The sequence below is a fragment of the Thamnophis sirtalis genome, unplaced genomic scaffold (genome assembly GCF_051295495.1).
Source record: "Thamnophis sirtalis isolate CommonGarterSnake01/CBP01778 unplaced genomic scaffold, rThaSir2_p1.2 scaffold_12, whole genome shotgun sequence".
NCBI classification, from domain to species: Eukaryota; Metazoa; Chordata; class Lepidosauria; order Squamata; family Natricidae; genus Thamnophis; species Thamnophis sirtalis.
The window spans coordinates 61,706,893-61,731,208 of record NW_028261392.1 but is presented as its reverse complement, the minus strand read 5'-3'; the positions used below and the strand labels follow the sequence as shown (position 1 = coordinate 61,731,208).

The window sequence follows — 24,316 nt, the reverse complement described above, 5'->3', positions numbered from 1 at the left end:
CCCTTCCTTCTCCTCCTCCTCTCTCTCACCCTCTCTACTCTCTTTCTTCTTTCACTCAGCTCCTCCCTTCGGTATACTTCTATTACTTTCCAATATATTCAGTTTGTTCTGTTTTGACACTAACATTAAAAAAAAACCACAGTATACAAGTGCAATCATGCTTTAAAATTTAACACATATTATATTTCCCCCCTCCCCCCTCCCCCTAGATCCCCACCTCCCTTCCCTCCCCCCGACTTCCCAGAGCCCATACATGGTATAACTTTTGGACAATCACAGTCTAAAGATACAGTAGATTGTTAATGCTACAACGTTTTCTTACCTTGGTCAGTTCCTGTGCATTGGCTAGGTTGTCCACAGCGATGGCCAAGAATACATTAAGTAGGGTATCTAAAATAGTTGAGGGGTGAATGAAACTTCTCATTAAAGCAGCTAGATGGAAATAATACAGAATCAACCTGCCATTTACTAATTATTCAAGTATCAACCTGCCATTTACTAATTATTCAAGTAGGAAGGGTTTTAGATTTCTCATCTAAACCATGTCTAAACAATAATTTAATGGGGAAAAGAAAATAGAACGTGGATAGAAATTTCAATCAAAAAATGGCGTAAGGAAAAAGAATGATGTCCCACTGATTTTTAAGCCCAGAGGTACAAAGATGAACGTGCCATCTTTTTACCTCCCAAACCCTGTGAAACAGCCTGAAATTAGTTGCATGTGTCCTCACTGTGACAACTTTGAAACTTGGAGAAAATCATGGAAGTTCGTTGGCCAATAAAAGATAATCCAACCATTGTCCCACTTCTCCATCCAAGTATTGAGTCTAACGCTTTTTAAATGACGAAGGGTTAAGTAACATGTTGACCTATCAAAACCAACTGTGAGGCACTAGTTTGATGCATAGCAGTGGTTCCCAAACTTGGCAACTTTAAGACTTGTGGACTTCAACTCCCAGAATTCTCCAGCCAGCTCAGCAGAGCTGGCTGGAGAATTCTGGGAGTTGAAGTCCACAAGTCTTAAAGTTGCCAAGTTTGGGAACCACTGATGTATAGTAATGTAATTTCTTGAGGAGAGTAGGGAGACCCTAGAAGCCAAGAGACAGAGCTCTCAAGTTGCATGGGGTGCTAATACTTCAACTATAAAAAATATTGAGTACTGAAGTTGGAAGTCTGCTGAATGGAGATGATAGTTGGTTTGGTTTGGTTTATTAGATTTATATGCCGCCCTTCTCCCAAGGACTCAGGGCGGCGTACAACATTAAAAGAAACACATACTACAAAAGTTAAAAATAAATTAAATAGGATATCCCAAACCCAATTAAAATGGACAATGACATATTTTAAAAAAAGAATTAAAATTAAAATTAACAGTAATCAATAATTTGATTTGTTTTGTTCAGGCCAGGCTGGCTTGCTGGAAAAGCCAACTTTTTAGGGCGCGTCGGAAGGACCGGAGGTCGGGGATTATGCGAAGCTCCGGGGGCAGCTCATTCCAGAGGGAAGGCGCTCCCACAGAGAAGGGTCTCCCCATTGGGGTCGCTAGCCGACACTGTCTGGCCGACGGCATCCTGAGGAGGCCAACTCTGTGGGATCACACTGGGTGGTGGGAGGCTACCGGTGGCAGTAGGTGGTCTCGCAGGTATCCTGGGCCTAAGCCATGGAGCGCTTTAAAGGTCATAATTAGTACCTTGAATCGCACCCGGAAGACAACTGGCAACCAGTGCAGGACGTCTAAAAGGGGTGTAACATGGGAGCACCTAGGTGCCCCCATGATAACCCGCGCAGCCGCATTATGGACCAGTTGAAGCCTCCGGGTGCTCTTCAAGGGCAGCCCCATGTAGAGAGCATTACAGTAGTCCAGGTGAGAAAGGACGAGGGCATGAGTGACTGTGCACAGAGCATCCCGATCCCGGAAGGGGTGCAACTGACATAGTGTGGGAACATAGTGGCATAGAATCAATTAAGTGTGGAGATACCCTAATGGTGAGCCTTACAGATTTTGACAGAAGTCCTCCCATTTCTACTTTCTACAGTTAAATGTTATAACATATTTCAAAACAATACATTAAGAAGGATACAATTCCCAAACAATGTGAGGACTATGAAGTAGATGGATGACCACATTCCCGAGCTGACACCACCTTGAGAGCGAATTCCATTGTACATCACTTCATTCCAATCTTCACCTGTTAATATCTAAACAAACAGTTGAATTGATTTCTATTCAACCTCTCCTCCTAAGTTCAAGGGAGCTTTCAGAGGTGAAGAGTTTGTTTCTTTAATTTAACCACAGATACCTTACAATTAATACATTAGTTGTTATAGTTACAGTTATAGTTGTTTATAGCTAAAAATACAAGTGGAAACTTTGACAATAAGAACATCTCAGAACTCAAATCTTCATTTCATTTCATTTCTGTGTTGCCCATGCCCAGACTTTATATAAATAAGGCTAAGACAGTGTAGGGATGGGGAGTTGAAGGTTAAAAATCAATTGGTGGATTGTCATCAAGGAATGAAGAATTGTACTGGGTGATTCTCGTTATAGATGACTTTGACAATAACTTGAAAATTGATTTGATTTGATTTGATTTTATTATATTTATATGCCGCCCTTTTCCCCCGAAGGGGACTCAGGGCGGCTCACAATTCAAATCAGGGAAGGGGGGTACAGACAAAAAATAAAAGACGAAACATAACAATACATAATTTAAAAACACACAACAGTCATACCATTCAAGACGGGGGCAACAGCTCTTTAGCCCCAGGCCTGTCGGAACAGCCAGGTTTTAACGGCTGTGCGGAAGGCCTGGAGGGTGGTGAGGGTGTGAATCTCCACGGGGAGTTCGTTCCAGAGGGTCGGAGCAGCCACAGAGAAGGCTCTCCTCCTGGTAGTCGCCAGTCGGCACTGGATGGAATTCGGAGGAGGCCTAATCTGTGGGATCTAATCGGTCTAGTGGAGATGATTGGCAGCAGGCGGTCTCTCAAGTACCCAGGTCCAATACCATGAAGGGCTTTATAAGTGATGACTAGCGCCTTGAAACGTACATATGATTAGAAATATTGATTCAGTAGAATGTTAAAAGAAATGAACAACAAAAATAAAACTTTTTTTGTTTCTCATCATATTTTCTGATGAGAAATAGTTCACTAAGGTTCTTAGTTTCCCCTTTTTATTGTATGATGATCTGTAGTTTTAATGATTCACCGACAAATGCGCGCTCGACAAAAGCGCCCCGAAGAAACCGCGGGGAGAAAACTGCAAGTTTGAAATTGCGCCGACGAATGAGCACAGAAGCGCGAAGACAACAGCGCGCCGACAGAAGCGCGCTCTAAACCTAACCCTAAAGGTAATCCTAAAGGTAACCCTAAACCTAACCCTAACCCTAACCCTTACCTTAAGCGTAAGCGCGCTTCTGTCGGCGCTCTTTTGTCAGCGCGCCTTTGTGGGCACGCTGTCGATGTCGCAGTTTTATCGCTGCGGTTTTGTCGGTGTGCTGTTGTCGGGCACGCATTTATTGGGTCACGGTTTTAATTATGTACATAAGCATTAAGTGCAGTACATATTTCATAATTTAAATAATTAAAATATTGTTTAAGTTTTCAGCTGGTCTGACCAAATTATTCCAATTATAAATTGTCCACATGTGAATTCTGGTTCTTTCCCTTACAATTCAAATTTATTTAACTATTAAATCAAGGGGGCATTTTTATTTAATTGCTTTTGTACAGGCTAACTTTGTTTTTTTTTAAAAAAAAATTGTTATCTTTGCCTGACAGAAAGAAAATGAAACACAAAAAGGAGTTGAGCCCATTCTTGGGAGTTGTATTTGAGTCCTATGCAATTAGCTTAAAGTCCATATCGCTTTGGTACCCACTCAATACTGACTGATTGTTGAACTGATTTAATTTCTGAGACATCACAATCAAATGATTCTCCATGTTGCACAAAGATAATTACAAAATGTATAAGCATACAGTACCTAAAATATAATAAAACAACCATTACAAAGAATATTATAAAACATATTTATGGTGTTCTTTCAATAAATTAAATTTTAAAAGCCCTCTGGAATAGGTCTGTTTTGTCTTGCTTCCAGAAGGGCAATAACATTGGAATTGATGTAGCTTTTCAATATAGTTTTTTTAGGGAAGTGTTTAGGGAAGAGGGTTTTTTTATTGTATAACTGTAAGCTGCCTGGAGTTGGGTGGCATAGAAGTTTAATAATAAATAAGTATTACAAATAAATATTTCATACTAGGTTAAAATTTGCACTTTTAATTGCACCAAATGTTACCTTGCTCTCTCTTATTTAAATATTTCCTAGCAATTGACCTAGTTCACACATCTTACTAAGGAGTAATGCGATTTGATATTGGCTTTGCAGAGCATGTGATCTACAGCTAGGCATTATGAATTGTTCAACAACCACAATTAAACAAGGCTTGATCTATAAACCAGGCGACAATGTTTTATTTCATCCTTTGAAGTAAAATTCCAGTGCTTTTTGTCATTTTTTTCGAGCAGACTGATGGGGACAAGACTCTATATTTGGATCCTTTGTTCAAACATTTCACATCTGTTAATTGACACTTAACTAATCACGTTATTTCAGATTTGGAAAGGTGGGTTGATAGTTTGGTTCTAGAGAGAAATTTATATTTCCTCCAAAATGATTTTTTGATGATATAGTCTCACATCTCCCAATCGTTCTAAAATACCTTTCCGTTCTCTCTATAGTATTCATACTCTTATTATCAATAAGATTAGGGAAAATGCACAAAATCAGGACATGCAATATATTTCATTACACATTACAAAGAGGAAAAGACAGCACTTTGACATTTAATTATCATTTTTTAGAGCAGGAGCTTCAGAGGTGGGTTCCTACCAGTTCGCACCTATTTGGTAGAACTGATTCGTCAAATCTACCGAACCGGTTAGAAGAGGTTCTACCAGTGGACCCGGAAAGCAGGCCACACATACAGAAGAGGTTCCAAAAATTTTTTAAACCCACCACTGGTCCTTGGATATGATTATTCTACACTATCATGCTCCTATTTAAAAAAACTCAGTGCCTCTGTGAAAGGTAAGGATGGCTACTGCGTTTGTGGTGCAAACAGAACATTGCGTGTGTTGAAGTTGTTTTAACGCAAACCAAAGATGCCTTTTAAAAAACCAGTTTACATCATATTCTTATGCATGCCAGTGCTGTGTGAGAGGTAATTTAAGGTGGTTCTGACAAGTGTCGTCGGCATCTTCATATCCGGTCACATGGGCGGCAAGCCACTCCCATCCGGTCACGTGGGCAGCAAGCCAATCCCACAAAGGAGGCCACACCCACAGAGTAGGTTCGAACAATTTTTGAAACCCACTGCTGAGGATCTTCCTGATATATTGTGGCTTCCCCCCTCCCCCTGAAAATAAACTACTATAGTTAGTAAAAGCCTGTATGTTGGATTTAATTTCTCTAATACCAGCTTGCAAAGCACAGAGTTATACCTGGAAAACTGTCATGATGGCTGCAGGAAAGGTATCGAAATTTGCCGAAGGAGTGCCATCCATAAAATTAAATCTGTTTAACAAAAGAAAACAAATGTGAACATTAATGCTAGGACTTTTTTTTTCTGATTCAGTCCACAGACAAGAGCAAAAAGTTGAATCGCCCAACCTTGTGGTCTTTTTTCTGTAATTCTATATTTCAGAATGGTGCTGGACTTCCTTTTACTGAATTTGCTCACATGAAACCCAGAGAGTTATTGTCTGGGGATGTTTTAATTTGGATTCCTGCAGGGGGCTGATAGTCTAAATGGCCCCTGCATGGCAGAAAAAATAGAACCAGGGAAAGAGAATAGAGTGATAATATAGCTGAAAAGATAATTCGGGAATTATCTTTGAAGAGCAATGGAAAGCCATCACTATTTGTTTTAGATATTTAATTGTATCTCCTTATCATTGAAAGCAAGACCTCAATCTTCTGCCGCTTCTCTGGATTCTAACAAATTGCCAATGTCTACAAATTTCCAAACTCAGATGTAAGAGCTATGAATCTTTGAAGCATTTTTTTTTAAGCAACTTAAAGACTATCAGAATGCTCATTTCTGTGACAGCTACTGAGTATTATATCTGCAAAATAGAAGAAAGGCCTATCTTCCAAAATCTTTCTTCAGAATCAATTTAACTAGGCCCTCATATCTTGCATAAGCAATTGCTTCTCCTAGGGCACTTAAGCATTAAATAGCATTATTGGAAAATGTTGTGGGAGCTTTTTGGAATAATCTAGCATTTTGGGGGTGACATATTAAATAAGCTTTATTTGGTTATGGACTTACCTGCCACCGAAAAGCTGCATCCCGAGTAGAGCAAAGACTACAATGAAGAGGAAAAGGAGGAAGAGCAGGCTGATAATAGACTTCATAGAACTCATCAGAGAGACCACCAAATTCCTCAAGGAAGCCCAATACCTGGAAAATCCAGATGTTGTTAAAACCTGCTTCCAAAAGCATCACACAATTGTTTCATTTGGGTACACCAGGATTTATTTTAGTAACCAGAATTGTGCCATAGCATCAAAGCATCCTAGGTTGGAAGCAGAGGTGGGTTCCTACCAGTTCGCACCAGTTCGGTAGAACCGGTTCGTCAAATCTACCAAACCGGTTAGAAGAAGAGGTTCCAAAACCAGAAAGCAGGCCACACCTACAGAAGAGGTTCCAAAAATTTTTGAAACCCACCACTGACACACACACACACACACACACACACACACACACACACACACACACACACACTCTCACACAGAGAGAGAAAGGAAGAAAGAAATAAAGAAAAAAAGAAAAAAGAAAGAAAAAGTGAGAGAGAGATGAAAGAAAAAAAGGAAAAAGGGACAGAGAAACAAAAGGAGAGAGAGAGAGAGAGAGAGAGAGAGAGAGAGAGAGAGAGAGAGAGAGAGAGAGAGAGAGAGAGAGAGAGAGAGAGAGAGAAACACATGGCCGGCAAGCCACTCCCACAAAGGAGTCCACACCCACAGAGTAGGTTCGAAATTTTTTTGAAACCCACCACTGGTTGGAAGAGACCTTGAAGGTCTTCTAGTCCAACTCCTTGCCCAAAGCAGGAATGTTCAAAGCATTCTGGCAAATTTCAATTCAATTTTCAATGTTAATAGATTTGTATGCCGCCCATTCCCGGGGGGACTCCGGGCGGCTTACATAAAAACAGTTGAAAAAAGAAGATATTAAAAATTAAAAATATAAGACAGAGCAAATTAAAACAAGACACAACATGCACTCGATCTTAGTGGGGCTGAAGGTCAATCAAGATCAGCAGCCCCAGGCCTGCCGGAACAGCCAGGTCTTAACAGACTTTCGGAAGGCCGAGAGAGTGGGGAGGGTCTGGATTTCAGGAGGTAGATGGTTCCAGAGGGCTGGGGCTGCTACAGAGAAGGCTCTCCTCCGAGGAGCTGCCAAACAACATTGTGCAGTCGATGGCACCCGGAGAAGGCCCACCCTGTGCGATCTTATTGGGCGCTGGGAGGTATGTTGCAGGAGGCAGTCACGGAGATATCCAAATCACTGCCCAGTATTTTCTTGAGATCTTCTAGTGATGGAACATCCATGCTGTAGCAGGCAGGCTGCTCCATTGCTTAACAGTTCTCACAATCAGGAAATTCTTTAGTTCAAGTATCTCTCACTGTAAAGCTTCTGTCCATTGGTTCTTGTCTTAACCTCAGGAGCTAGGGAGAATATATCTAAAGCCTCTCCTCTAAACCCTTTGTGTATCAGAAGACTTATATCATACCTCCCCTTAATCCTCTCATCTTTAAGCAAAACATAACAAGATTTAGCCTCCAAGCCCTTTATCATCTTTGTTGGTCTTCTGTGCACTTTTTCCAGTTCCTCAGTATCTTTTTGTATTATGGAGAACTGTTGTGGCCCAGCAGGAGCCATTGGAGCTGCCTCCAGACTCTGACAGCGAGGGGCCCTATGAGTCGGCTCTGGAGGATGTGGAGGACCCTGGACAGGGTTCTGACTCCGAGCAGGGCGCAGAGAGGCTGGTTGGCCACCAGTTGGCGCCTGAGCCTTGGACCAGTGGGGAGGAGACAAGGGAGTGTGATCATGACATCATGCATTGGAGCAGTGGGGAGGAGCCAAGGGAGTGTGATCCGGACATCATGCATTGGAGCAGTGGGGAGGAGACAAGGGAGTTGTTCCTGAATGCCGGCACCGGAGAGCTAATAGGCGTAAGGAACAATTACGCAGTTACAGGAGGTAATTGCACTCAGCTGGTGGTGATTAGGCTCCTCTCAAGACTATAAAAGGAATGCTTGTGCACCCACCCCTTTTGCAGGAGTCAATGCATTAACTAATGTTGGAGAACTAGCTTGGCAGGCTGGATTGCTGCCAAGGCTTGTCTGTGCTGGATTGCTGCCAAGGACCTGTCTGTCTGTTAATAAATTCTGTAAAGTATCTTTGGCTCGGCGTGCTTTGGTGTGGGACAAGGGGGGTCAGAACAGAGAACTAATAACTGTATATAGTATTCCAGATGTAGCCTGATAGGCGCGGCATGGAGTGATTCACCACTCCCTGTGACCTTGATGCCAAACCTCTATTGATGCTGCGGTGGCTTTTTTGGCAGCTGCAATACATTGCGGGGACATTCTTAATTTGCAATGTATACCAAGAGTCCCAGATCTTTTCTGCAAGTACTATTGCTAAGCCAGATATTACCAACCTCGTATGTGTTCTGTAGATGTGGCTTTTCTTAATTAAATGCAGAATCTTACATTTTTCAACAGTGAACAACATTTGCAGGATAGCACCCAATGTTCAAATTTTTCAAGATCCTTTTGAATCTTGAGCCCGCATACCCTTCCCCCCACTTTGTATCACTTTCATATTTTATCAGCATGGCTTCTGCTCCCTCAGCTAAGTCATAGATGTCGAATAGTGCTACGTCCAAGGCATAACCTTGAGGTACATTAAAGATCACATATTGGCTATAGTTGTTTAGCTATGTTGTGAGTCCACCTTATAACAGGAACATCCAGCCCACATTTTTCCACTTTATCAAGAAGGAGACTGTGGTCAACCTTACCAATTCCCAATGACTAAATGTAGTACATTCACAGCATTCTTTTGGTCAACTAATCTAGCCACCTCATCAAAGAAAGCAATAAGATTTGGGTGGTGTGACCTGTTTTTAACAAATCCATACTGGATTCTCATAATTACCTTATTTGTTTCTAAATGCTCACACACCCACTGCTAAATTATGTTTTGCAGAATTCTCCCAGGTATTGATGTCAAGCTGATCGGTCTGTGGTTTCCTGAGTCTACTTTTTCTGTTTCTTAAATATTGGAACCATGTTGGTTGTTTTCCAGTCATCTGAAACTTCCACTATGTTCCAAAGGAAAATTTATGAGCATGAATGTGTATGGTATATTAAGGAGAATTATGTGTTATTGTATCAGTTTTAGCTTTCTGTTGTGGCCCAGCAGGAGCCGTTGGAGCTGCTGATGGACTCCGATAGCCAGGACCCCTATGAGTCTACTATGGAAGATGTGGAGGACCCTGGGCAGGGTTCAAACTCAGAGCAGGGACCAGAGAGGCTGGTTGGCCACCAGGAGGCGCCTGAGGCATGGATCAGTGGGGAAGATCAAAGGGAGTTTGTCCCTTATGCCAGGCAATGGAGGGCAGAGAAATGGAGGCAGCAGTTACGGAGACAGACTCATAAGAGATAATCAAGCCCAGGTGGTTGTGGCTTGGCCCCTCCCAAGAGAGTATATAAGAAGAGACTTTGGGAGGAGTTCTCCAGAACTCCTTGTCTGGTCTGCCTTGTGTTCCCGTGTCTGTTAGAGTCTGGGTTGCTGCCAACGTCTTGCCAGTGAGTCGTGTCTGGGCTTTCAGCCAATAGGATTATAATTGCTGTGAATAAAGAGTGGTAAACAGCTAAGCCTGTGTCTGTGTTCATTACCGGACAGAGGGGGGGGGGCAGAACAGCTTTCTAAATTTTTGCTTAGCTTTTAATAGGTAGATAGCCCAATATTATTAACACTAAGGATGGCAAAGGAAAAGGGGGAAGATAGGGGGAAAAGGTCAGAGAAAACACTGAGAAAACAGGTAGAGTAAATCTCACTTTGTGACTTTAAAGATCCGTAGAAGTCGTAGAGCTCGCAAGACACTAATCCCAAAAGAGGTCCCAGGTCTAAAGATAGCCCAAACTACTTCAAAGATGCTCCCCACCGTAACCTAAGAGAGAAAACAAGTGCAGAAGAAGTCCTGAAATAATACAGTGGTCTCCTAATCGCAGCCCTCTGAGAATACTATATTCGACTGTAATCCCAACAGTCTCTTTCAACCAGTATAAACAATTCCCCATCTCAAAAGTCCTTTCACACATTGGTGCTGTCTTGCGCAAAGAAGATCAACACATAAATTTACACTTCGCAATGAAACTAAGCAAATGGCAACAATGAACCCGCTACGTATTTTTATTTCATTCGTTTTAGAGCTACTTTGCGTTCTAAATTGTACAAAATCCATCACCTGAAAACAATGGAAAGTACTAAATTACCGAACCCTAATACAAACAACACAGTGGCTGGTTTTATGGTAATTAAGTAATCAGAGTTTTTTTCGAAGAATCGTAAAAAACGGCTGCTTCTTAGCAATGCGAAATAGCTTGTGTTGGAATCTCCCCCCCTTACAGATTTGTAGTTCCAACTATTCTCTGAAGAGAAATTATTTTTTAACCAATTAGGACTGGATATTGGTATTCCTGGATTTTGCCCATTAAAAGTAAGGACAAGAAAGAAATGTTTAAGAAGCAATGGTTCTGCTACTTCTATGTATGATTATTGCTGCAACAATTACAAGTTGTAATTGATGATTCGAAAGGATAGCATATGTAAAGCAGGGAACTATAATATAACTTTAACAAGAAAAGATCAATTTATAACCATTGTCAATAAGATCAGAAACCACTTCCTTATAATGCTGTCTTTTTTTTTCTTTTCTCACTATGCATTGTTTTTCTTTATCTGATTTTTTTTTTTCTGGTTCCACTGGTGGAAATTACCAGTGAGCAAAATCATTGCTTCTTTTATATCCATCCACCCATCCATCCATGACATTCCTCGCTCTATAGCAATAGCAATAGCAGTTAGACTTATATACCGCTTCATAGGGCTTTCAGCCCTCTCTAAGCGGTTTACAGAGCCAGCATATCGCCCCCACAGTCTGGGTCCTCATTTCACCCACCTCGGAAGGATGGAAGGCTGAGTCAACCTTGAGCCGGTGAGATTTGAACCGCCGAACTGCAGATAGCAGTCAGCTGAAGTGGCCTCCAGTACTGCACTCTAACCATTGCGCCACCTCGGCTCTTACAATAGATACAATGTACAATAAAATTATCTCCCGCTATACTTTTACCTGTAGCAGTGATATTTTCCCAGAAATCCACTATTTTAGGAAGAGCTTAATAGCCAATTAAAAGATACGTTTGAAGAAACATCTTCCTTCTGACATATGTAGACTACATAGACGGACTACCCAAATAACCATCAGTTTAATCAAATTACAGTAAAACTTTCCTCTTAACCAACTTAAAAAGAGCCGAGGTGGCGCAGTGGTTAAACGCAGCACTGCAGGCTACTTCAGCTGACTGCAGTTCTGCAGTTCGGCTGTTCAAATCTCACCGGCTCAGGGTTGACTCAGCCTTCCATCCTTCCGAGGTGGGTGAAATGAGGACCCGGATTGTTGTTGGGGGCAATATGCTGACTCTGTAAACCGCTTAGAGAGGGCTGAAAGCCCTATGAAGCGGTATATAAGTCTAACTGCTATTGCTATTGCTAACTTCCCTTTGTTCATCAATGGCACCACATTCTCTGCTCTATTCATTTATAAGGGTTTATTCCCATCAGTGCATTTCCTCCAACTAACTTATTTCCTTCATTATCATTTGCCCTGCAGTCCAAAATTCGGTATGTAGTATATACTACTGTCCTGCTTACCCCACAGTCAAAACAGTTGAAAGAAGAATGGAAATAAAGACGTGGTCCCATTCCATACATCTTCAAGGACATCTCTAGCAGGAACAGGCCCAGAAATATAAACTCTGCATAGTCTGAAAGAAAGCCATCCGAGTGGGGTTAGTTCCAGTTCTACCTTTCTGTCTCATTTATTTATTTTTTAAAGAGAATGTATAAAAATGAACGATACACCTTTAAATATCAGGCTGACATTGTCAAATTTCTCTACCTGCTTGGGTACCCAATCAAACAACATAGGTCAGGAACGCTAGTTTACAACTATGACTGCAGCTTATATAAATGTGGGAACATGCTAAAAAAGTTCTTCTCTATCCAACTTCCAAGAATACATTAGAAGGCACATGAGCGGATCATTGCCCAATTTCTGCTGATGAGCTTTTGCCTGCTGGTATTCTTACAAAGCAAGTTGTGTTTTATATGATCAAACCAGATATTTAAGATATTTTATTTGAGTCAGCCTCTCAATATTATTAAAACAGATGCCTGCAATAAAAATAAATGGTGAATGTGTTCTTTTTTTTAATTGAATTTTTTTAAAAAAAGTTTTACAAATATATGCCTCCCCTCCCCACCCAAACCCAACTCCCCCCCCCCCAAACCCCTCTGGCCTCCAAGAGCAAATATAGACTTTAGCATTATCCTTCACTTGTATTTTAACTCCCCTTTTGTAAAGCTAACTTTAAGCAAATTGTGTCCTTCCTTGCTCATTCACTCATAAACTATCTGGAATTTCTTCGTCCGATATTTATTCTGAATATAGTCAATCCATCTTCTCCATTCCAGCTGATATTTCTCATCTGAATGGTCCTTAAGATATGCTGATATTTTAGGCATCTCTGCTAAGTTTGTTGCTTTTAGTGTCCATTCTTGAATAGTAGGTAATTCTTCCTTCTTCCAGTACTGCGCCATCAATAGTCTTGCTGCCGTTGTAAGGTTAAAAATCATATTAGTCTCTATAACTGTACAGTCTGTAATTATACCTAACAGGAATAACTGGGGAGTAAACTTTATCCTCTTTTTAAGAATATTTTGCATAATCCACCATATTTTTATCCAGAATGCTTTAACCTTTTTGCAAGTCCACCATATCTGGTAATACGTAGCATCAACACAATCACATCTCCAGCATTTAGGTTGTAAATTCGGATACATACAAGCCAGTTTTTTTAGGATCTAAGTGCCATCTATAAAACATCTTGTAGAAGTTCTCTCTCAAGTTTTGGGCTTGTGTAAATTTTACGTTCCTTACCCATATCTTTTCCCATGTATCCATCGTTATTGGTTCTTCAAAATTTTGTGCCCAGGTGATGTATTTAAAGAAGTTATAAGTTAGTCCATTTCTGCTCTAACTACCTTCAAGCGTTCTTCTTTAGTTTAGTTTCCTTCACCTTAGGTTACTTTAGCAAAATTGGTAAGAAGCATGTTACTTATTTTGCTCCTTATTTCATGTACAAGCAGTAATATGGGATGTCCACAAATATTTTGGAAGCCTTTTCATGTAGTAAGCAAAGAATCTGCTGTAGGGAATTCAGTGGATTGGGTTAGCAGTTGTGGTGTTCAGATCTCAAGAGTCAAAACGTTCTTCTCCAGATTAGGCTTTTTGCAAAAGTTATCAATAATTTCACAATTTTGGATTTTCAATCCAAAATCCAAGAATGGACATTGAAAGTCACAAACTTAGCCGAGATGGCTAAAATATCGGCATATCTTAAAGATCACTCAAATGAGAGATATAAACGAGACTGGAAAAAATGGATTGACTATATACAAAATAAATACGGGACCAAGAAATTCCAGTTAGCCTATGCTTAAGATCAGGAATGATTTAAACTGTTAAAAGTTAGTTCACTAAGAAGAAGCTAAGGTCAATCTAGAATGTCATTAATTTCTTTATTTCTTTTTTCTCAATAGATTTTAGACTGTGTTAGTTAAAAATCCATACCGTGTACGGGTTCTGGGAAGTCGAGGGGGGAGGAGGAGGGGGGTTGGGGGAGTGGAGGGAGGGAGGGGCACACACAAAAAATTGTACTTCAATGTCTTAATGATTGACAAATGATGAAATATTTGTGTTTTTTTATAAAAGAAATAAAATAAATATTTGAAAAAAAAATAATTTCACAATTTTGTTCTTATGACTTGCTATCGTTTCCAGGCCTTTTGTTCTTCTGGCTGTTATTTATTTGTGGTGCTTTCGTGGCCTATATCATTTTGTTTATAAACACCCATGATGCCATTACCAAATTAAGTTTGTGACACCATCAACAAAACCACGTGGGTTGCCTATTTGATTAGTAAGATTAAAAAGGAATGAGGTCAGTGATCATCAAAACATTACTATTTCACTGTACAATTCTAAAAACTGGTCTGTTTCAAAATGTGAATGCATTCTATATGTTTTCCTAATATATGCATTTTCCTTTCACTTTCTCTAATATATACATTCTGCACACATTAACAAATAGTGAACGACATTACAATATTCAGGAAAATGTAGATATTTTCACATAGGGTTGCATTTCTTTTGGTTATGCATTGAAGTTTGGAAGTTTGGAAGTTTATTAGCATTTGTATGCCGCCCACTCCCAGGAGACTCTACTCTGGGTGGCTTACAGACAACAAGGAAATATAAAAAATTAAAAATAGAAATACAATTATTTAAAATTACACAACATACATACCACTTAAATGGGGCTGGATACTGATCAACAGCCCCAGGCCTGCCGTAACAGCCAGGTCTTAGTAGCTTTACAGAAGGCCGGAAGAGTAGTGAGGGTCCGGATCTCTACGGGGAGATCATTCCATAGGGCCGGGGCAGCAACAGAGAAGGCCCTCCCCCGGGGGGTCACCAGCCAACATTGACCCGCCGATGGCACCCGGAGGAGGCCCAATCTGTGTGATCTTATCGGTCTTTGGGAGGTAAACTTCAATACCATTTTCTCCAGTAAATGCAACTGGGGATTTGCCTTAACTTAATTGTGGAGATAAGGAGATTTATCGCTGCGCTCATGAATTTCCTTGAGAACTTTTCCTCAAAGGAATGTAATTCTAATCTAAACCTCTGTCACAACATGCTTACACTCCACAATCACCAAAATTCCATTCAGTAGTGCCCAGTCTCTATGTGAAGGTGAGACGCTTTTACTTATAATGCAGTTGGGTCTAGGCTACTGTTTCCTGTTCTCTGCTTCAAACCGGTTGCAAGACTGTTGTATGAACAACACCGAACAACACTTACTTAGGAGGTGTGTAAGCCATACAGGCTGTTTGTGATGGACAATAGCCACACAAGCAGTGTTGAGGGCCACTATGCCCAGGACAAGCCAATAGAACACCTGTGATTTCACCATGTGACGAACAGATATCCTCAGGAGACGTTCCTTGTGTCGGAAGTATGAGGCCCCATCCAATTTTGCACTTTTGATGCTGGATCGAGCAAGTGGGGTTCCTACAATGGAATGAAGAATAGAGATAAAAGTATTTTAGACTGTTTTTGTTAAAGATTTATACCGTGTATGGGTTCTGGGAAGTTGGGGGAGGGAAGGCTGGGGGGGTTGGGGGGCAGGGTGGGAGGGAGGGATGTATATTAGGCTTGACGAGGGGTGTTAAATTTTAATGTAATATGATTGCACATGTATACTGTCTTCTCTTATTTTTTCTTTAAAACTAAGATATGTTAAGTATATTGATATGGAAGCATAAATACCATCAACATAGATTGGAGTTTGCTCAGAAGCAGAAATACACCAATGAGAGGAAGAGTGGGAAACAGAGGAGAGAAGAAAGATGGGAAGAGAGGGATAGGAGAGAGGGCAAGGAGGGAAGATGAGGAGGATGAGGAGGAGTGGAATGAAGAGAGAGGAGAAGGAGAAAGGAAGGGGAAGTAGAGTAGGAAAGGATGATGGAGGGAAGAAAGGAGGTAGGAGAGAGGTAGAAGAAAGAGGTGTATGGAGAGCAGAAGAGCTAATAATGGGTTTTTATCTTTCTGGGCGTTGATGGCAAGAGGAACTGATGTAATTACTACTTAATACAATAGGATATTGGCTATGTAATAGTATACATGTGATTATATGTTATGAAAATGGAAAATAAAAAATTTGAAAAAGAAGAAGTGCTGAGCGCTAGTAGAATGCACTATAGACTTTAATTATTGAAACGCTTACAGTTATTCTGTCATTGTCTCTTCCATCATGAGGCCTTTCCTTACCAGTTTGAAAGGTTTTCTTCCTACCTTCTATCCACAAAACATTATAGGGAACAAAAACAGGGGAAAAAAGAACTGGAGTAGTATCTCCAGTTGACTGTATAGCAGCTGCAGTATAGCAAATACACAATCGTCCACTTTATTTACTACAGGTCTGATTTGTTTCTTCACTTCTGTTTGAATATGGCTGTTTCATGATTTGGGACAAATATAGTAGAATGAGATACCTTAACCAGCTGAAGGACATACATTGTTAGCTTCATCTTACCCACAGACGAGATATCCACACGCTCATCACTAGAATCACGATTCATGGCTTCCGTCCGGCTCCTTTTAATGGTTGCTCTCCTAAGCACTAAACAAGGAGAAGAAAAAGCACACCGGTAAATACTACCTCTACGTTTTGCAGTAACAGTGGGCAGTTCCTAACTTTTACTTTATAATAACTGAGCAGAAACTGTTTAATAAATGTTTAATGTTTCATAAATTTATAGGCCGCCCAATCCCGGAGGACTCCGGGAGGCTGAAACTGAATTATTCCTGGAAGTACAGTTATAATGAGAACCAACAAAGGTAGACATTTCACTGGATATATACACTATGATATAATACATATTATATAATACATATTACTTAACTCCACGTACTTTTGTTATTTTAGTCTATGTATTCTTTGTTATATATCTAATAAAATTAAAGTTGGACATTTTGCTTGAGATATAATTTCTAAATACACTATGAGGGTTGAACTAGGAACCGGTTGTTCCCAGGGCAGAGATGAATGCTATGTAAGCATGCAAGAATTGCTTACTTCCAAAACCATTAAGTCTTGTACCATGTATCCATTCATTTGGAAGGGGAGGAGGTGGAAAACATGACCCCAGGGCTGTAAAACCATTATCATTGTTCACTGAGACAACATTATCCATGTCTCAGTACAATTTCTAATCGAGCTGACCCATATCTAATTCTTCTAAAATCTAGCTGAGGAGTGGAACAAAATAATGAAGCATTCAGAGATCTGTGATTTATTGCCAAGCCATAATCTGGGAAGTGTGATGATCAGGACAGGGGATATGTATATGCGTGCTTGTATATTTGTTATGGTTGACATCAACTAGAGATAAACTAAAGCTGAAAGGACACTTATAATTTGGGCTTATTCTACAATCACTCTGTATGATCTGATATCCAAAGTATTATTAATAACAATTTTCAAAGAGAAATATATCTTAAAGATACTGAACTATATACTGAAAATGTGCAATACATTTGTCTAAGAAAAGTGTTAGATTTATTGAACTTGGAGTTTTGCCAAGAAGATAGCACTTTCTTTTGTTGGAAAAAAAAACTGTCTACTTCATACTGAAATACTGAAATATCTGTATCTGGGATGTTTGAGTATGCCGGCACCTGGATCACTTGACATACCTGCCATGTGATGCTAGACTTTTTTATTCCTCTTACCTGATCAAATAGCACAATTGGGGAGCGATCACAAAGAAAAAACATGTAGGAGACATATATTCATTCCCTGCTGCTTCTCCGTTGCAAATTCCCTTCTTTCTCCACTTTTGGCTGCCTCCATAAATAGACAGAAAGGTAGCAAAACCTGGATGTGAGGCATGCAGGCAGTTCCACCCCATGTTCTACTGACAAACATGCATGGACTGTACAGTGGTGGGATTCAGCCGGTTCGCACCTATTCGGGAGAACCGGTTGGAAACTTTCTAAGCAGTTCGGAGAATCAGTTGTTGGAAGAAATCTCCTTTTGTTTTTTCCCACTTTACAGGGCTAATCCTGTAAGGAAGGCATGAAGGAAACATTCTGGTGTTGTTTCTAGCCTAATCTTTATTGCCCTGCTTACAGAAACTGCCTCTCCAGTTAACCCTTATTACCATTGTAACTAAGGTGCAGTGCCCATCGACCTGAGTGACATTGACTTGGCCACGCCCATATGATCACATGATCACTGAACCCCGCCTACCCAGCTGGTCATTAGGGCAGAGAACTGGTTGGTAAATTATTTGAATCCCACCACTGCTGTGACAGCAAGTGTACTGCGAATCAATTACAGAGAAGAGAATAGTTTATTTTTTGAGAGAGAGAAGGAGCCTTACCTTCTAAGGCTGATGTGCCAGAATTTTTGTTCTCTTCAGCCAGCATTACTTCCTCTATAGAAAGATTTATAATTGGTTTGGTTATTCAGTTGCCTAGTTTTCTTAGCGAAGCAAACACTTCTCAGTTCTCATATCCATAGAAATAGGGGAAAGAGGATTAATAAAAATGGCAGGGGGGGGGGGTGTAAGAAAATAAAGCAGCACAAAATAAGCTTAAAATGAAATTATTCCAGTGGAACAGAGTAACATATTTAAACATTTGAGGTTCCCAGGACAGCTTTAAAGAATCAAAAAATTAGTCTCTTTCAAAGGGTTTCTAAGCAGTGGTTAGACTGCAGTACTGCAGGCTATTTCTGCTGCCTGCTGGCTGCCTGCAATTTAACAGATCGAATTTCAACAGGTTCAAGGTTGACTCAGCCTTCCATCCTTATGAGGTGGAAAAAATGAGTCCCAGATTGTTGTGGGGCAATATGCTGACTCTGTAAATCGCTGTAAAGAGGGCTGTAAAAACACTATGAAGCCGTATATAAATCTAAGCAGGGGTGAAATTCAGCAGGTTCAGACAGAGAATCAGTAGTGGAAATTTTGAGTAGTTCGGAGAACCAGCAAATACCACCTCTGGCTGGTCCCAAAGTGGGGTGGGAATGGAGATTTTGCAATATCCTTCCCCTGCCACGCCCACCAAGCCACGCCCCCAGAACGGGTAGTAAAATAAATTGAATTTCTTCACTGAGTCTAAGTGCTATTACTATCTTAGGCTGAAGCATCTCAATCAAGGGAGAAGAAAGCATCATGTATTCTGCTTAGTGCTGTACCTTTTGAGTTCTAACGTCAGAAACTTTAAAGTGGCTTCCAAAACAAAATATAAAAAGTAGTTACATTGGTAATAAGAGCATAAAAATATTGGAGGCACAGAATAAGAGTACCAAAAGAATGTCATTCCGTAGCATAACCCTATGCAAGATTTCTGAAAACACAAACTTTGGGGGATTCGGTAAGGAAAACAACCTGGTTCAAAATGGATCACCGTTTTAAAAATTAGCAGTTACTAATATACATAAAGAATGATTCTGATATCAATAGGTGACATTTCAAATTATGTTTTGGCCCAGTTTGGTCTAATGGTTAATGAGATGTTTCAGTCAAGTTTGAGGTAGTGGTTAAAGTCCCAGACTATAAACTAGAAGTCTGTGAATTCTAGTTTCGCTTCTCAATTCCAGTCACTCTCTCTCAGCCAGCAACGCAGAGGTGGGTTCCTACCAGTTCGCACCTATTCGGTAGAACCAGTTCGTCAAATCTACTGAACCGGTTAGAAGAGGTTCCACCAGTGGACCCGGAAAGCAGGCCACACCTACAGAAAAGGCTCCAAAATTTTTTGAAACCCACCACTGGCAAGGATCTTGTAACTTGACAGCTTTAAGACTTGCATGCTTCAATGCCAGAGTTTCTGAATAGCTACTTGGACCAACCTAAATACTAACTCATAATTTCATATCCGGTCACATGGGCGGCAAGACACTCCCATCCGGTCACATGGGTGGCAAGCCACTCCCACAAATGAGGCCACACCCACAGAGTAGGTTCCAACAATTTTTGAAACTCACCACTGCAGCAACGTCACTCTTGAGTGACAAGCTAAGTGGATCAATTCCTGTTGCAACCAAGGGATCAATTGATAAAAAAAAGTGGACTCTGGACTCGTAAAAAGAAGAAGAAGAAAAAATGAATAATCTATCTTTTTCAGGCACAGAAAGAGGAATGGGGCATGATAACTAACTCGTAACATTTTCTCTTTCACTGTCTGCTTAAAATTATCTTATGTCAGTTCTTTTCTCTGTGCTGAACAAAGCATAAGAATACTATTCATTGGAAGGGATTTCTCTGCTCACTTTTGCTTGTTTATCTGCTTGTGTCAGGGATGTGGGGGGGGGGGGGACAGAATAGCCAGTTTTGGAATAAATTAACCCCTGAACAATAATAGTACGATTTATAACTGTGAGATCAAGGTAAAGAAAACGTTTATGAAGCCAACTCATGTGGAAGTAAATCAATGAGTCAGTGGATAAAAAGTTGTAATGTCAAATACCTTTGCTCAGTTCAAAACATGTCTCTCATAAGAAATATCCATTAAATGGGCTAATTGGTGCTTGACAGAGAACAATTCCCGGCTATTTTGACAAATTCAGATTCGGTTATTTAGAAATATAAACATTAGAATGGCAGCATCTTTCTCTAAAACATAATTTTGCATCATAATGAGGATGGTGCAGTTTGTCCACAAATAGGCCTCCATCAATATTAAATGTACTAAAATGAACACTTTGAATTTTGCTTGGAAAACAACCATCAACTAATATAGATATTTCAACATGGCAGGGATGGAGCTATCCTGAACAGGGACGTGCAGTCACTAAAGGCAAGGGAGGCATGGCCTCACTAGTCATGAGTAAAAGGAAAGAATTTTAAAGAATTTTTTAAAAATAATTAAAGCCAAGGTAGTTGCTGCCAGATTCACAGTGACTTGGAACAGTGCTTTGTGTTAACCATAGGAGGAGGCCAGAGAACTAGGGGCCTCTTTTGCATAAGGAATTTTTCGCCTTTTAAGAGTTAAGCAAGGGTTAACAAGCAAAAAATTCCTTATGCATATGAGGCACGTATTCTCTCGCCTCCTGTACAGGGCATTTTTAGAGGCTTTTTAGAGTTCTCTGGGAGCAACTAGCTCAGTCTGACTCAGAGCTCTGGCCTTTCATGAGGGGAGGGCAGGCAGAAGCAGAGTTGAAATCGTCTCTGAAACAGCTGGAAAAAGATCCATGTGTGGGGAGGGGGGAGGAATTCAAAAAGTTTGATCGGAAGGCAGCAGGGGAAGGTGGGGTAAGGCAGAGGAGCTGCTTTCAAGCCTTTGGAAAATATATCCAATCCAACTTCTGTGTTTGTTTGAGAGTGAGTGAGTGAGAGAGGGATCCAAGTTCTCTGTGTGCGTGTGTCTGTTTGAGAGAGGGGGGAGGGAGGGAGAGAGGGAGGAAGGAGGGGGAGGGAGAAGAAAAAGAATGGGAAAACTTATTTGGCAAGGGGGAAAAATGCTGTCGCTTTAAATCGGAACTGAGCATGCCTGGCTGTGGAATTCTGGGAGTTGAAGTCCACAAGTCTAAAAAGTGCCTCACCAGCCCTAAAGCTGACCGCACGTCACTGATCCTGAGAGATGCCATTCCCTACCTGTTCAACCAATTTCAGGGACAGCTGCAATGTAGAAACTATCTTCAAGAGCTGCTCTGCAAAGAAAATACAATCTAACTTTGTGTAATCGCTACTAGTGTCCCTCTCCTCCAGGTAAGATAATAAAGCCACTTTTGTCAGGCTGTATTGATTTGTAAAACTCATAACTCTACTCAAATACACTATGAAATTTCATCCGAAATTGAAGTTCAAAATTGTGTTAAAGCACATCCACTTTATACTTGCTATTGAAATTTCCAGGAATAGTGTTGCACTATTGCAATTGTTATTACAAGACATTGAGTTTGACTAATGCTGACTAAGGCACCAAATCTTCCTGCGGATAAATGTGTATTAGTTTGGTTTAGTGGTTAAGAAAATAGCCTAGAAATGGGGAGACTGTAACTTCTAGTTCCACCTTAAACATGAAAGTTGGTCGGCTGACTTTGGGCCAATCACTCTCAGCCCAACCCACTGTACAGGATTAAGATTATGGAGAAAATAGGAGGAAAGAGTATGTTTGCTGCCCTGAATTATATATATATATATATATATAAAATAATTAATGGCTAAGACGTCTGCCTAAGATGCAATATAGCCCAGGTTCAAATCCCAGTAAGGGTATGGCTAGCTGATGAGAGCTAAATAGCTTGAAATAGATCTAGAGCCGATTGACAGATAATGGAAGCAGTTAGCTTCCTCCCATAATTGGGGCTTACCAGGGGTTGTGACACTAAATATATACCTTCCTCCCTGGCTTCAGCTGATAAGGAGGAGGACCTGTGGCTTAATGGCTAAGATGTCTGCCTAAGATGTAATATAGCCCAGGTTCGAATCCCAGTAAGGGTATGGCTAGCTGATGACAGCTAAATAGCTTCAAATAGATCTATACTAGTCTCCCTTCATTTATTTATCAGCACAAATATAATACACACACACACACACACACACACACACACACACACACACACACACACACACACACACACACACACACACACACACACACATATATATATATATATATATATATATATATATATATATATATATATATATATATATAAACTGGGATAAGAATAAATAAAAAAATTCCATCTGTCTTTATTTCCATTTTTAATTAATTGATTTTTAAAGGTGTTATTACTAATATCCTTCTGTACTCTGTTTCTTTTTTGGTGTTTTTGGAAGATGGGTGTTCCTATATATTAATGAAATTAAGGAAGTCAGATAAATTGACTGAATAATCCTGCAGCCATAGAGTGTTCAGATTGAGACCCAGATTACAAACTTTGTTTTTCATAGGAAATTCAATCTTATTGAGAACAAGCAGATATTCTAAATCCTGAAGTCACACCTTTGGATTTAGCAATTATATCTTTTCCAAATTCAGTTTCAAATTGTATTCATCCATCCATCCATCCATCCATTCATTTATTCATTTATTTCCTGGATTTATATGGGTGCCCATTTCATATATGTGATTCTGGGTGGCTAATTCAATAAAAACATCAATGCAATAAACAATGGAATTAAATAAAATACATAAAACATAAAATGGTTGCCAAGAACAAACCCATCAACCCACAAATGCATTCAATCTACAATCTCATCCCTTTCCTGAGAGAAAAGCCAGACCAGGGTTTAAGAACTTTATGAAAGGCCCGAAGGGTTCCTGCCAGTTCTAACCTCTTCTATAGAATCTACAAATCTACAGTGCTGTTTAGAACCGGTTCCAGCTCTCTCCCTCCCGCCCGTCCGCACATCATCAAGATGAAGAGCGAGAGGAGAAATTCTGGGAGTTGAAGTCCACAAGTTTTAAAACTGTCAAGTTTGACCACCCCTGGGATTTTTTTTCTAAAGGGTTAGGGGTGCAAGGATCTTATAACTTGATGGCTTTAAGACTTGCATGCTTCAAATGCCAGAGTTTCTGAGCCAACATTTTGGTTGCTAAGCTAGAGCGTTGTTAAATGTGTTTCACCACATTTTACAAGTTGGCCACGCCCACCCAGTGACATGGCTGGCAAGCCACTCCCACCCGGTCACATGGCTGGCAAGCCACTCCCACCCGGTCACATGGCTTGCAAGCCACTCCCACCCGGTCACATGGCTGGCAAGCCACTCCCACCCGGTCACATGGCTGGTAAGCCACTCCTACCTGGTCACATGGCCAGCAAGCCACTCCCACAAAGCAGGCCACATCTACAGAAGAGATTGTGTTGTTCCACTGATTAATTGTTCTAACTGTCAGGAAACTTCTCCTTATTTCTAAATTGCTTCTCTCCGTGATTAGCTTCCACTCATTGCGTCTTGTTCCATCCTCAGATGCTTTGGAGAATAGTTTGACTCCCTCTTCTTTGTGGCAACCCCTGAGATATTGGAACACTGCTATCATGTCACCCCTAGCCCTTCTTTTAATTAAACTAGACATACCCAATTCCAGCAACTGTTCTTTATATGCTTTAGCCTCCAGTCCCCTAATCATCTTTGTTGCTCTTCTCTGCACTCTTTCTAGAGTCTCCACATCTTTTTACATCGTGGCGACCAAACAGTAATTACAAACAAAAATAATTCATAGAAATCATCTGCAAAATTATTTGAATACACACTAGTTGCTCTCTTAAAGTCAAAAGATCTCTCCTTGAACTACTGTGTCAATTTCACTTATTTTTCATGAAACAACTTTCTCCCCAGCTCTTGTATGACATCACAACAAGGTTATATGAAATTA

At 40.4% G+C, this 24,316-nt stretch overlaps 1 protein-coding gene across 1 annotated transcript in view; it reads right to left on the bottom strand.

The window, feature by feature from the left end:
- The window catches only part of CACNA1E (calcium voltage-gated channel subunit alpha1 E), a 407,324-nt gene that overhangs the window by 135,649 nt on the left and 247,359 nt on the right, over window positions 1-24,316 (bottom strand). The window contains exons 10-18 of the mRNA XM_087726930.1: window positions 18,373-18,426; window positions 16,521-16,607; window positions 15,287-15,496; window positions 12,013-12,125; window positions 10,137-10,249; window positions 6,337-6,468; window positions 5,507-5,579; window positions 2,082-2,199; window positions 323-390 (exon numbers count right to left, since the gene is read on the bottom strand). Of these exons, the coding sequence (XP_087583056.1) occupies window positions 323-390; window positions 2,082-2,199; window positions 5,507-5,579; window positions 6,337-6,468; window positions 10,137-10,249; window positions 12,013-12,125; window positions 15,287-15,496; window positions 16,521-16,607; window positions 18,373-18,426 (968 nt within the window). The remainder of the gene's footprint in view (window positions 1-322; window positions 391-2,081; window positions 2,200-5,506; window positions 5,580-6,336; window positions 6,469-10,136; window positions 10,250-12,012; window positions 12,126-15,286; window positions 15,497-16,520; window positions 16,608-18,372; window positions 18,427-24,316) is intronic.